General features: G+C 34.9%; 2 protein-coding genes across 4 annotated transcripts; both read left to right on the top strand.

The window, feature by feature from the left end:
• Positions 1-3,254: 3,254 nt before the first annotated feature.
• On the top strand, positions 3,255-9,869 carry LOC110613491 (protein LONG AFTER FAR-RED 3). Its single transcript, XM_021754647.2, has 15 exons — positions 3,255-3,443; positions 3,536-3,711; positions 3,819-3,920; positions 4,268-4,340; positions 4,852-4,958; positions 5,035-5,158; positions 5,605-5,799; positions 6,552-6,637; positions 6,784-6,891; positions 7,268-7,363; positions 7,470-7,568; positions 7,697-7,771; positions 8,437-8,568; positions 8,752-8,867; positions 9,452-9,869. Exons 1-15 carry the CDS (start codon positions 3,356-3,358, stop codon positions 9,624-9,626), a joined length of 1,752 nt encoding a protein of 583 aa, XP_021610339.1. The 5' UTR covers positions 3,255-3,355; the 3' UTR covers positions 9,627-9,869.
• Positions 9,653-13,704, top strand: LOC110613492 (protein SHI RELATED SEQUENCE 6). 3 transcript variants are annotated; one of them, XM_021754650.2, is made up of 4 exons: positions 9,653-9,786; positions 11,396-12,101; positions 12,411-12,665; positions 13,136-13,704. In XM_021754650.2, exons 2-4 carry the CDS (start codon positions 11,564-11,566, stop codon positions 13,144-13,146), a joined length of 804 nt encoding a protein of 267 aa, XP_021610342.1. In that variant the 5' UTR covers positions 9,653-9,786; positions 11,396-11,563; the 3' UTR covers positions 13,147-13,704. The 3 variants fall into 3 exon arrangements, with proteins under 3 accessions (XP_021610342.1, XP_021610341.1, XP_021610340.1); XM_021754649.2 differs by having other exon boundaries at positions 13,133-13,704; XM_021754648.2 differs by lacking the exon at positions 13,136-13,704 and having other exon boundaries at positions 12,411-12,734.
• Positions 13,705-14,109: the final 405 nt, after the last annotated feature.

The raw sequence follows: 14,109 nt of genomic DNA, 5'->3' as shown, positions 1-14,109 counted from the left end.
ATTTAATAAATCGATTATCCACACAAATTCTTCATTGGAAATCTCCTTTTGAAGTTTTACATAAACAGCCCCGTCCTATTCCCTCCTAAGGGTCTTTGGTTGTCTCTGTTTTGTTACCAACACCCTTCCTCACAAGGATAAACTTGCCTCTCGAGCCATTAAAGGTTTATTTTTAAGATATGTCCCTAGATAAAAAGCATACAAGGTTTTTTATTTGGCTTCCAACAAGTTTCTTGTTTCTATTTCTAGAGATGTTATTTTTCATTAATCTTATTTTTCTTTTGCAAATATTGATTCATCCATTCATTCTCCAGAACCTATACCTCTTCCCATTGTCCCCTTAACCACACTTGATCTTCCCCTACATTCTTCCTTACCTACCTCCACCCCACAAATGCCCTCCCCACCACCTGAACGACAACCAGTACCTCCATTACGACGCAACACTCGTACCACTTCTCGTCCCGCTTGGTTACAAGATTTTATCGCCACTGTTACATATAATGATATTTTGCCATAAGCTATGGTCTCCTCTGAATTACGGTCCACAGGTATACTCTTTCCATATAATCATTTTATTTCTACTTCCATTTTTAACTCCCCCTATCTATCCTTTTTTGCCAATGTGTATACTACAAAAGAGCCAACCTCATATCACCAAGCTAACGTAGATGACAGATGGGTTCAGGCCATGAACAAGGAATTAACTGCACTTCAACAGAATGTCACTTGGCAATTAACCATCCTCCCTCCAGGAAAGAAACCCATTGCATCTAAGTGGGTTTACCGTATAAATATCATCCAGACGGAACAGTTGATCGTTTCAAAGCTTGATTAGTGGCGAAGGGGTATAACCAAATTGAAGGCATTGATTATAATGAAAGTTTCTCCCCAGTTGCTAAAGCAGTTACCATACGGATGTTTTTTGCTATTGTATCTGCTAAACAATGACCCCTCCACCAACTTGACATTAATAATGCTTATTTTCATTGTTTTGTGGACGAAGATTTATACATGACACCACCCGCTGGATATCTTAATGCCAAAGAAGGCCATGTAAGCTTATCAAATCCATTTATAGACTGAAACAAGCTGGTCGCCAATGGAATAAATGTTTCACCAGCTAACTTATCAACTTTGGATTTGTTCAATCTGCTTCTGATCACTGCTTGTTTATTAAGAAAGATCTTGCTTCTTTTCAGGCTCTACTAGTGTATGCAGACGACATTCTCATTACAGGAGATATTGCAGCTTCAATCACATCCACAAAGCAGTTTCTCAATTTTATATTTACTATCAAAGACATGGGGCATGCATGTTATTTCTTGGGTATTGAAATTGCTCGCTCCTCAGATGGATTATTCCTCAGTCAATATAAATATATTTTAGATATGCTTCATGACATGGGCCTCTCTGCTGCAAAAACTACCACTATTACTACAAATAAGAATGCTTGCCTTGATGACAACATACGTTACTTGCTTCCCAATCCTGAGCAGAATCGTCGAGTAGTAGGCAAATTACTTTATCTGAATATGACCAGATCTGACATCACTTTTGCTGTCCAACAGCTCAGTCAACACTTAAAATAGCCTTGTGTCTCCCATTGGCACGCTCTGATACACCTTATGAAATATTTATGTGGTTGTTCCTCCAAAGGCATTTTTTTTCCAGCATCATCTTTCTTTCCGCTGCAAGTATACTGTGATGCTGATTGGACTGCCTATCCAACAAGTCGATGGCTAGGTTCTGCATATTTCTTGGCTCCTCTCTTATCTCTTGGAAGGCTAAAAAGCAAGTTACAGTTAATCGCTTCTCCGATGAAGCAGAGTACAGGAGTATGGCGAGTACCTCTTGTGAATTGAAATGGATTTCATTCGTCCTTCAAGATTTTGAGATTCCTGTTCAAACACCAATCCCTCTCCATTGTGATAACCTAGCAGCTGTCCATGTCAGTAACAATCCAATTTTCCATGAACGCACAAAGTACATTGACATGGATTATCATATCATTCGGGATCACATTCTCGCTGGTTTTCTCAAAACAACACATTTGCCATCATGCCTTCAACTTGCCGACGTCTTTACCAAAACTTGTCCAAGCTTGGACTAGTTGAAATTCACTGGTCTCCAAATTTAGGGGGGACCACACAAGTCACAGCATGAGAACGCATACATATTTGTTATTGAGGCAGCTGTATATTCTGTTATGGAATAGTATAGAACATTCCAAATTTTTCTTCACTTGTATATATAGACCATCATTGTACAGATTAATGATTATGAGAAAACCCCAATATTCTTGTTCCATCAATGATGCTTCATGATCTGTGATTGTTGCTACAACTACTGCAACTTTAGCTCCTGATATGCCTGTTATTATAGTTTTTGCTCTGCTACTGAGGTTTTCAATGTCCAATCTCTCCATCCTGAAGGCAACAAACAGACCTTGAACTAAATTGTCAAATAATTTGCCTAATCTTTACATGGTGTTACAGAGCTTATAATTCAGCCATTAATGACTGGCTCAGCTCTCTCAAGCTAAATACTTCCATGTTTCAAGCCTAACAAGTAATAGCTCTGTTTCTGAATTAATGAAAATTATTAAAGAATATAATATAATTACAAGTTTTGGGACATGAAGAATTGGCAGTATACCTGCAAAAGTTGCCAAAATAAAGGTCATGTTGCAGTCCAGTAAACAGCTTTACTCTCTGCACAATTGTGAGGCAATTGAACTAAACAACTTAGACTTTGAAAAAAAAAAAAAAATGAAACCGAGTTTAATATTAGGGTTTTCTTTTTACTCCTGCTTAGAGTCAAGAATATTAAAAAATTAAAAACTAGTAAAAATAATTAAGATTATTGAACATTACCTTCAACTAGTTCAACCGTTAGGCTATTAATGATCTATTAAAGGATACTAAGTAGAATGAAAAAGGAATTGGTGCCCATTTTTATTATTTCCTTTTCAATTAATTATAAAACAAAACCTTCATCAACACATATCTAAAGTAAATTATTATTATTATTATTATTTAGAAAATAAAAACACTACTAAATATTGTGGGATTCCAATTAAAAATTTAATTTAGTATTTGTACTTTTTAAAAATTATATATTTAGCTGTTACATTTTTAAAAAATCAATAATATGGTTGAATTAATTTGTTAGTTTTATAAACTGTGAAAATAAAGCTAATAATTATAAAAATAAGATTACATATTCCACTGTATAATATACATGAAAACAGAATCTGAATCCGCATAATTGAATAGAATCTGATTGAATTAGGGTCGGTGGACCCGTGTAGCAGACAGCAGATTGAGTCTGGAGAATTCCACCACTTCCAATCATGAATCTTTCCATTATCGTCTCTGCTTCCATCGTTCTCCTTCTTTCCATTTTCTTGCTTCCACTTCCTTCCTTTGACTTACTCAAACGTAGTTTAGCTTCAATTTCCACATTTTTCATGATTTCATAATGAAAATTTTCAATTTTGATTGATTTTTTTTGTTCATTCTGTTGGTTTTAGAATGGTTACATTTCGGATTGAGAACATCATCGACATCAATATCCAGAGAGTTAATGGCGGATTTAATAGTGCGAAATGGGATTATTTTCACCAGCGATGCTTCTTTGCCTTTCGCAGATTCTATGGCTGTGCTAAACGGTAGAATTCTCAGTGTTGGCAACTTTTCATCTCTTCAGGTTCTTTATTTCCTTTGCTTTTATAATTTATTCCTTTCTTTTTCTGGTCAACTTGTTATTAGCATGCATTGTCTTGTCATTTGAGCTAACAGTTACCCAAAATGCAGAATTTGGCTGATGATAGCACCAGAGTGTTGGATCTTGAAGGAAAAGTAGTGGTTCCTGGATTTATTGATTCGCATGTCCATTTGATTTTTGGTGGGCTGCAGGTATATTACAGCAGTCCTCGTATTTAATTTGTATTTGCTTCTCTTTTTCTTTTGGCCATTCTTTAGTGCCAGTCTATAAGTTGATTACTACCTCGTTGGATGCTATTTATGGCTTCTCCCGACATAACCTTTTTAGTTGCTGTATGCTAATGAGTTTTTTAATTGACCCTTTATGGTTTGACCTCAAAAGTTTTAATTCCTTATGCAGTACTCTTCACTGTACATTTTATCTTTAAAGTGTGTGCGACTGTTATTTAACTTTTGTATTGTTGATGAAATCCTAGTATGTAGTTTCTATAGTTGTTGGTTGTATATATGGAGTTGAGATTTTTATCATTGAAAAACAGATGATGCGCGTGGAGTTACGAGGCCTAAATGGAAAAGATGAATTTGTGAGAAGGGTCAGAGAAGCTGTAACAAGTAATTTTCATGCTTTTTGATTGAAAAGTGTGATTTCCAAGACTACTTATGAAGTTTTAGACGTGGATTTTACTTGTGGGACATGACTGTTGAAAAAAATTTAGGTGTACATCTGTATACAAGTCTATCATGAACAAGTGTCCCCACATGTCTAACACCTGCTTAGGCAACACTTTTTTCCTTTATGAGAGGATTGATCCTGCTCTTTTTTTGTAAACTTTTATTCTCATTATTGTGCAATATATAATAAACTTATAAAGATGTTGTGACATTCAGTGTAAAGATTTTGGAAATTTGGGAAAGGATGAGTCAGCCAAAAAGAAGCATTAAACCTATAATTACTTTTCAAAAGAATGAATCACTTGTTAGTTGTAAAATGATTACGTCCTGTAAACTACAAAAGCATTGCTGTTGAGAGGGTGAATCTAAGTATGAAAAAATAGTGTGCTGATGTGTTCAGTTGCCGGACTTTTAGAATTATTTTTCAAATGATAGCATGGATATTGTTCAGATTTGAAAGAAGGTTCCTGGGTGTTGGGTGATGGATGGAACAATGAGCTATGGGGAGGAGAATTACCAGTAGCTTCCTGGATAGATGATGTAACACCAAAAAATCCTGTAAGCCATAATTTGTTTGATAATAACACTTTTCTTCACATTGTACATTTTTCAACAGATAAATCTTGTTGTGCAGGTTTGGCTAACTAGGATGGATGGTCATATGGCTTTGGCTAACTCAGTGGCACTGAAGTTAGCTGGAATTAGTAGTTTATCAGAAGATCCAGATGGTGGAAGCATTATGAGATCTGCTAATGGAGGTAATGTTTAGCTTAACAGATGCATAACTGCTCAACATGCCTCTATCATCTAATCCATTTATATTCAGTTTATGAGTTGCTGTCTTTACTTTTTAATATCTATTATCAGGAGAGCAATCCATATAAGCGTAAAAGTAGATTTTATTCAGAGCTCTCAAATGTTTAGAACTTGAAGTTGCATAAAGAATTTGTGATCTTTATCATGATTATTGCAAGTTGTGTTTTGGGAAGGAAGGGGATGGTAAGATACTTTTTTAAATTTGGCAATAGCATGTTTATTTCTGAAAAATGCACCAAAAATTGAGTTTAAACTTTAATACTTCTGCTATCAATTTCAAACTATGTATAGCTTGCCATGAATTAATGTTTGCAAAGTTCTTTATAATGTTAAAAGTTTAGTTGTTTAGTATTTATTTGTGTATTAATTATCTTGTCTCACTGTGCAGAACCTACTGGATTGTTAATTGATGCTGCAATGAAACTCATTTTCCCCTGGATCCCAGAGGTCTCAGTAGATGAAAGAAGAGAGGCTATGCTCATAGCTAGCAATCTTGCCCTGATAAGGGGGGTGACAACTGTTGTTGATTTTGGAAGATACCTTCCTGGATCATCGGTAGAGCATTCGTGGGAGGATCTTTCAGGTTTCTCCTATAATCCTTGAGGAAATGTACATGTTCTATAGGACAGAACTTTCCATTATGTTCTATATTCTAGCTTTTCACTTGATATTGTAATTGGTAGATGGACTCATTATTATAGCTTTCAAATGATAATAATATAACTTGATTGTAGCAAAGGGCATCGTGTAATTAGGAAGATTTGATGAATTAATACCCATAAAATTTGTTATGGAAGTTTAAGGAGTTCAACAATATGATGGAATAAATTTATATCCTGTGATCAAAATACCTGAAGCTGGCTTGTTCTTTAGATTCCATCAGGCAAGAGTAAGCATTGATCTGGCTTTTTTTTTTCAAGACCTTATTTGCTTCTGTTTGGAGCTTCCAAAAAATGTTTACAGAAAAGAGTTTCTTGGAGACCATTCAACAAAATAGACATTGTCCCAAAAAAAAGCTCTTTTGTTCATATATTTTTCCTTGGTTATGCTGCTTGTAGCAGTTTTTGCTTTGAGTAAACAGTTCTCAGCCAACTAATGAATTCAGGTGTGTAGGATAAGGCTTTGGGGTTGAACCAGACTAACAGTTTTTTCCTCCCTTTCCTTCAGAAAGAAAATAGAACGTATCAAATCTCCTTCAGATAGAATTAAGGAAATAGAATTTATCAAATTTCTATAAGTTTCCATAGCATGAAACCTTGCTCAACTGTGATAATGTCTTAGAAGTTTGAATTGATTTCTGCATCTCTTACTTCTGTATTCTTCTCATTTGCACAGATGTATATCAATGGGCTGACTATTTAGGCAAGATGAGGATCAGGGTTTGCTTATTTTTCCCAATGGAAACATGGGCACGCCTATTTGTATGAATTCTTTAAGTTACCTCAAGTGTTAACATGTTTCTTTGGGTGTTTCTTACCTTATATCCTTTCATTTTATTAAATAATTTTGGTTTATGTTCTACTTTCCATATGTGTTTGTGTTGGCACTTACAATTGTCTTCTCTCAGGATCTTGTTACAAAAGCAGGTCGTACTCTGAGTGGTTGGATTTATTTAGGTGGCGTTAAGGCTTTTGCCGATGGATCTTTAGGTTCCAATAGTGCGCTTTTTTATGAGGTGAGGAGAAAAGTATTTATGCATCTGTTGGCTATTAAATTATAAAAATATAGCGTCATTTTTTGGTTGTATTTAATGCGTGAATGAGTCAAATTTTGGTCATCGTTACATAGTATATCTCCATAAACCTTGAGAGCATGATGTTTATTTATTTAAACACTTTATGCTTTGAATTCAATATACTTTGCATGTATGGCAAAAGAATCCTTTATGAATAATAAAGGAGTAACCTCCATAAGCCCTTTGGAACGGAACCTAGCATCACATGTCCCAGTATTCACTAAAAGGCCATCTGTGATTCCCATGCCTCATAGGATCATACCAATTCCTAATAAAGCCTTCACTTGCTCACTAACTAGTTTTTCCTATTTTCCAGCCTTATATTGATGAGCCTCACAACTATGGCTTACAAGTCACAGATGACGAAAGACTTTTCAACATGACTGTGGCCTCAGATAAAGCTGGACATCAGGTGTGTCCTTGTCTTTTTACAATCTCCCACATTGTGAAATATGTCTGTGTGTGTGTTGATGCATTGATACCAGCAGCCTATAAACTTTTCTTTAAAATTTTTTCAGGTGGCAATTCATGCCATAGGGGACAGAGCAAATGATATGGTCCTGGACATGTACCAATCAGTAGTTTCCACAAATGGAAAAAGGGATAGAAGATTCCGGGTAAAGTTTTATGCTCAAACATGAAAAAGGTTGACATAGGGGTAAACTTTTTTTTTTTTCCCATTTTGCAATTTTAAGGAAGTAGTTCTAATAACTAATGTGTTATTGGTTTTTGTGTGGATATTCAGATTGAGCATGCCCAGCACTTGACACGTGGAGCAATTCCTCGGTTTGGTGAGCAAGGGATCATTGCTTCTGTACAGGTTTTCTATCAGAACTTTTTGAACCTTGCAAACATTAATATATGTAACCTTTAAAGTGGGTCAAGCTTTGTATTACCTTTTTATATCTTTAATTTCTTCTAAGTGCACTTGTTGGACTTTTTGATCTTTGTTTTCCTTGACTTGTAATCTGTTCAAATATTGATAGCCCAAAGAAACTTCAGTATTGCAGTATGAATCTTTTATAAAAGTTAAATAATAGCTTAGGTTGGGACTTTTTTTTTCCTTTTACATGAAACCCCCCTTCCTCTTTGTTTCTATGACTTGTAGACTAAATCTAAGCATACTTTATTTAGCAACAAAAGTAATCACTTGTCTATTATGCACCAAAAACATAACAGGATACACTTGATCATTGACCATCCTCTGATTCTGCTATTTTGGATATATGCATAATTGAATGAAGCAAATGGAATTCCTAAAACGCAATTAGACCTCTGCTTCCCTTATTCCCGTATGCCATTTTGCAGTCCTTTGAAAAGATATCCACCCTTTTTTATCTTGATAAAATCATTTGGAGTACATGAATTCTGTCCTCATCCCTGCCCCAAGACATTTCCCTTTTATTTATAGGTACTTCAGTGAGCCTATTACTGCTTGATGATACAATTACATGCCATTGATCAAACATTGCCTATAATCAACAGCCTGATCACCTACTGGATGATGCTGATTCTGCAAGGAAAAAGCTTGGTATGGATAGGGCTGATGGGGGATCTTACAAATTTCAGTCGCTTCTAGCTAGCAATGCTCAGTTGGCGTTAGGCTCTGACTGGCCAGTAAGCACACTTAATTTGCTTAAATTTAGGGGTGCAGTTTTATTTTGCTTAATTTTAGCAAAACTCGTGGTATCAGTTTTAGTAATGCATTTGCTTAATTTTCCTTTGATTTTTCCTGAGAACAATTGTAGCATATCATATCATGTGCTTTATGAAATCTGAAGCCAGTAATTTTGGTTTCAGGTTGTACATATCAATCCTCTGAGAAGCATCAAGACTGCAAGGAAAAGAATACCTCCTGGTTGGGAAAATGCTTGGATTCCATCAGAGTGCCTTTCCCTAAAAGATGCAATAATTGCGTAAGCAGTTCTAAAATATTATTGTTCTTTTTCATGTTTTATTCTTTTTTAGCCTGCTTTCAGTATCATGGTTCATGTATGTATTGATCTCCTAGTCATCGTATTCTGAAATCGGAAATGGACTGGACAGCTTAGTTATTTAAGACCGTTATGAAAGGTTGCAAATGCTGAACTGCTCTGTAAAAATTTTTCCCAAATACTATTTTTTCTTTCTTAGCCATAAAGAAAGGGGGAAAAAAATAAATACACTTGATTGTAATAGGAAAACGCTGTGCATCCAAGCTTATTCGATACTGTGTCCTAGTTCATCATCTTTCTCAGCATACTTTTTTCACCATATTAGATATTTTCAAACAGTGACATCTTTCGAGATACGAAAATCTTGGCTAGCAAATAACATTCAAAATAGGGGCCTTGAAGGCGACGACTTCTTGCTAATAATGAGAGAGTAGTTAATCTAATTATGTCCATCAGAATCTTTAATCCCTACTGCTCTTTGCTCATAATGCTTGAACTTATGCTTCCCAACTCAATTATCTTAGAATCCTGGTTTTGTCGATGACATTCAAACTTTACAATGACAGGCACACTATTTCAGCTGCCTATGCATGCTTTCTGGAAAATGATGTGGGATCTTTGTCTCCTGGTAAGCTAGCAGACTTTGTCGTACTATCCACCAGTTCCTGGGATGAATTTGAAACAGAGGGCTCTGCTTCGGTCGAGGCGACATATGTAGCTGGTGCACAGGCCTATCCCTGAAAGCTCTTTCCATGGAACCAATGCTAGACAAAGGTGAAAGTGAGAATGTGTTTCAGAGGCTTAATGTGATTGTGATAGAAACTGGCATGAAAGAAGATCCTGGGAGATGGTTTCTTCAGAAGCATTTGTACTTGGTGTCCATTGGAAAAACAATGTTGAGGTAAAATTATTGCAAGTTCTCATGGATGGATACGAGTACATTAGCTGGTTTTCAGACACATGATATTATTGGGATTAAAAATCTAGATATGAATATATTATAAGAAATAAAAATCTATTAAATGGTGAAAGAACAAAGTCACCAAATAATAATAATAATAATTATTATTATAAAGGTTTCAAAATAATAAATTAAACATAAATGTCATAATGCTTACAACTAATGAATGATTAATGATGATTTCCTCAATAACTTGTAAAAAATATATATATTAATGATGACTGATAATGACATGCCCTTAATCAACATCATTAGACATTATTATTTTTAAATAATATTTCTTAAATGCTTTTTGTTTTTTTTTTTTTTTTCCCAGCCGAATCCCACATTTTTTATACACATTATGTCCATAAGAAAAGTAGTGGGAAATCATGACAATTTTCAATGCTATTTTCTATGAAAAATAAAAATTTTGAAGATGTGACGTTTGAGGTTTTCTCAGCGTAGCTCAACCTTGATATGTGCGACCTTGCCATTTTCACACAATGTCTCAATCACACAAGCCTAATAAGAAATAGATAGGAATTAATATTTGCTCTCACGAAAATTTGTTTTATTAATAAATTTATATATATATATATATTTTCATAATTTAATTTTAAAATTAAAATAAGCCTAGAATTTGCTATGGATATAGTAGGAGAGGAGAATAATGAGCATATGAACAATTGGAAAAGAAAAGATGAATCACCTATGCTTATGTCCTAGAATTTCATGCTTCCACAATATTGGCATAATATCTTACCTAATGAAAAATTAAAACTAAAATATCAATAAATCATCTGAAATTAAAACTTGAATATATAATATTATTAATGTAGTAGGAAGCATTTAAAAAAAGAAAAGCAGTAAAAGAGGCGTGAAATGATGTCCCATCAAAATGCACAACAAAAAGAAAATGCAAAAAGGAAGCTATGGAGGTGCTGAACCCTAATCTAATCTATGCAGCAACAATAGACCCTAAGCTTATAAGCTTTGACTTATAGAGTTAGGGTGGTCCATACCTAGCAATTCATCTTTCTCCTATCCCCACTCACTTATATCAAACTTATAGTGCTCCACACCTAACACTTTCCCCTATCCATGCATTCTCCAAGTTTTATCACTTTCACTTTGTCCTTTTGGCTTTCATGCTTTATTTATTTATTTATTTTTACTTACAATATTTCATATAATGATGATCAAGTTGAAGAGGCTTTTGAATTATGTAGTCTTTTATGAGATAGAAAAATATTAAATCCATGGGAAAAGTTGTGCTCTTTTACAACTAAGAAGTTGTTCACTCCCACTCCAATACCATCCTACTACCAGACGCAACCTTAACCTTGTGGAAATAATGTTTTTTACAATTTTATTTATCAATTAATTCTTTATATTAATAATATTTTAGATTTATTTATTATATTTAACTATTAAAATTACTTAATATATTTATAAAATCGAGAAGTTAAAGTTTTTTTTATATAATATGGAGATTTAAAAAAAAAAAAAAGAAAAAAGAAATCTCTCTCTTTCTCCCGGAGTATAATAATTTCATGTTGTGGTGTAGGTAGCTCAGATATCTCTTCACATTTCATGTCCGCTTTATATATAGATCCTTCCGCAATCCAATCCACCAACAGTGGCCACCCCAATTCGTACTCTGGCCACCAGCACTGCCAAAACATGGCCTCCACCTCCTCCAACCACCACCGCCTTCCTTCCTGACTATACAAACATGTTAGGCCTCCACAACATCTTCCTCATAACACCACCAGTACAACCACCACCACCACCTTCTTCTTCTTTTCACCACCCTGACCAACAACCCATTTCCGTCCATGAACAGTGCAACATTTTAAACAATCAAGATTCTTGGACCACTCTTAAGAGATATAATCTGCAAGAATCAAGCAGAGATGCATTGAATATTGATGGGGATAACGAAAACTGTAATACATCTTCTAGTGTTTGCAGAGATTGTGGAAATAGAGCCAAAAAGGAGTGCGAGTACAGAAGGTGTAGGACTTGTTGCAAGAGTAGAGGCTATGATTGTGCCCCTCACATTAAAAGCACGTGGGTTCCTGCGGCCAGGCGGCGAGGGAGGCACGCTACTGATGTTGGTGGCTCTTCCGGCTCTTCTTCCGGTGGTGGTGGTGGTGGTGATGGTAATAAAAGGCCAAGAGAGAATGTGAGCGCTACATCTAATAGCTTTAGTACCTCTAATAACAATGCCGCTGCTTTTTTCAGTTTTGACAACGCCTCCAATTGCCAGGGTACTTTCTGTTTGAATTTTTATTTCAGCTTGATTTTCATATTTCATAATAATCAAAACGATTACGATACCATTTATCTCATTGGTTCTGATTGTTTATTTGTTAATTACGATACGGGTCTCAGTACGAGTTTGAGTCTTTCTTGTTCGATCTTCTTTATTGTTTGAATCCCACATGAAATTTCAAGTCTATGCTCCTGATGCAATATTGGTTCTGTTTTCTTCTGCTCTGGCCTCTGTTTAACAAAGGGATTTGTTGCTGAGAATGGAATTAAAACCAAAAATTGAGCTGATGTTTGATGATTTACAGATGCAAGCTTCAAGCAGTCCTTGCCAAGCCAAGTTCGAGCACCAGCAGTTTTCAGGTGCGTTAGAGTGACTGCCATTAGTGGTGGCGAAGCTGAGGTTGCATACCAGGCTATGGTGAACATAAGTGGCCATGTTTTCAAGGGTTTCCTCTATGATCAAGGAATTGATGAGAATAACTTAAATAGAGATTCCACTTCTCCAATTGTTGATCCACCAGATCCCTATCTAGCCTCTGCCACCCATAGAGTGTTTCAAGGTATAGCTTGTTTAACTTTTGGGTAATGCTTGATCAATTCCATTGCCATCCCTCGCTGATTATTATTCATGTGCTCTGACTCTGATTCAAACTCAATGCCTAACAATTTAGATGGTTATTACTAATTATCAAATAAAGGTTAGCTGAATGCTTCTTAGACAAGAAAGGGTCATGATTGTTGCAACGTCACGATCATTCTTGGGTAAAGCAGAAAAGCATCCATAGCCATAAGCATTTCAGCTATTATGTCCTTGCTTTTGCTTTTAATTCAATTTAGAAAGTACCCACTTGTATTTTTCGTCTTTTTCAATACATTTCAATATTTATACTTCCAAGGCTGAATTTAGCTTATCGCGAAGGTTCACCCCCCCCCCCCCCCCCCCCCTTTTCTTTTTTTGTGATTTTGTATGTGAAAAAGATGAAAAACAGAATTAATTTTTATTTTGTTTTTAATAATTTGTATTCAGCAGGTAATGAATGAAATATTCTCCAGATAGTTGTTGCTCCTAATATTCAACTGGAGAGAATTGGCATGAGCTTCTCTGTTTTAAGAACAGAGTGACTGGTTTTTGGTTGCAATATGAAGTACTGTGAGCTGTTATTGATCCTTAGTTCTGTTCCAAAATGGTGCTTCTTATATTGGTGGGCAGAGTATGAATCTTGGGAGATCATAGATTTGAAAGTTGATGGAAATGAAAAATATATTTTAGAATTCAATAGCTATAGTTGTGCCACTGTGTAAGAAATTGGGAGGTTGGGATTTGAGTATTCATCCATTTTGTAAGATAGAATTAATGAGATTGTGAAGGACAAAGAAACAAGAAAGAGCTTGTATTGTAGTACTAGCATATTACAGTGAACATAACATGTTAGAAAAATATTTTCTTGTGGTTCATTTACCAAAAGTGTGGCCTGACCAAGTAGAGATTGGTTTATTTTTCTTTTTTATAATTTAGGTTGATTGTAGTCTAGGAAATGGAAGGTTATTGCACAAACATCAAAAGAAATTTTGATTTAATTAGGAATGAGTTTTCGACAATTTATCTCATCAATTTTTGGAATGATTTTATATGGATGTTTGCGTGAGAATGAAACAAAAACAGTGCAACCCATTAAAATCCAGGTCAATCCCATTTGATATGTCTGATGGTGGCACAAAATCAACTAAGTGATTATTACTTTCCGGTTTTTAAAAATTTAGTTGTTCATGTTTATTTTAAAATTACTCGATTAAAATAGTATTATATTTTATAATGTGAAATTGTTTAATCTCTTTTAAAGAAACCATTACTTATAAATAAAATTATAGAGAAACGTAACAGAAAATAAATAATATAAATATTCAAAATGGCTCACTGGAATGAGCAATTCTGATATGGTTGGTATTGGTTTTTTCTTTAAAAAAATTTAGAAAAAAATGCAATCATAGGATTGATTTAGATCA

The sequence above is a fragment of the Manihot esculenta genome, chromosome 4, assembly GCF_001659605.2.
Source record: "Manihot esculenta cultivar AM560-2 chromosome 4, M.esculenta_v8, whole genome shotgun sequence".
Taxonomy (NCBI): domain Eukaryota; kingdom Viridiplantae; phylum Streptophyta; class Magnoliopsida; order Malpighiales; family Euphorbiaceae; genus Manihot; species Manihot esculenta.
Note: the sequence above shows the minus strand (reverse complement) of the source record. Positions and strands in the feature narration are given on the sequence as shown.

Excerpts from the sequence above, each read along its gene's own strand:
- LOC110613491 (XM_021754647.2), top strand. The coding sequence starts at position 3,356 with ATGAATCTTTCCATTATCGTCTCTGCTTCCATCGTTCTCCTTCTTTCC. Across the intron at positions 6,638-6,783 it reads AAACATGGGCACGCCTATTT|GATCTTGTTACAAAAGCAGG; the intron begins GTATGAATTCTT and ends GTCTTCTCTCAG. Across the intron at positions 7,569-7,696 it reads AAAGGGATAGAAGATTCCGG|ATTGAGCATGCCCAGCACTT; the intron begins GTAAAGTTTTAT and ends GTGGATATTCAG.
- LOC110613492 (XM_021754648.2), top strand. The coding sequence starts at position 11,564 with ATGTTAGGCCTCCACAACATCTTCCTCATAACACCACCAGTACAACCA. Across the intron at positions 12,102-12,410 it reads CAACGCCTCCAATTGCCAGG|ATGCAAGCTTCAAGCAGTCC; the intron begins GTACTTTCTGTT and ends GATGATTTACAG.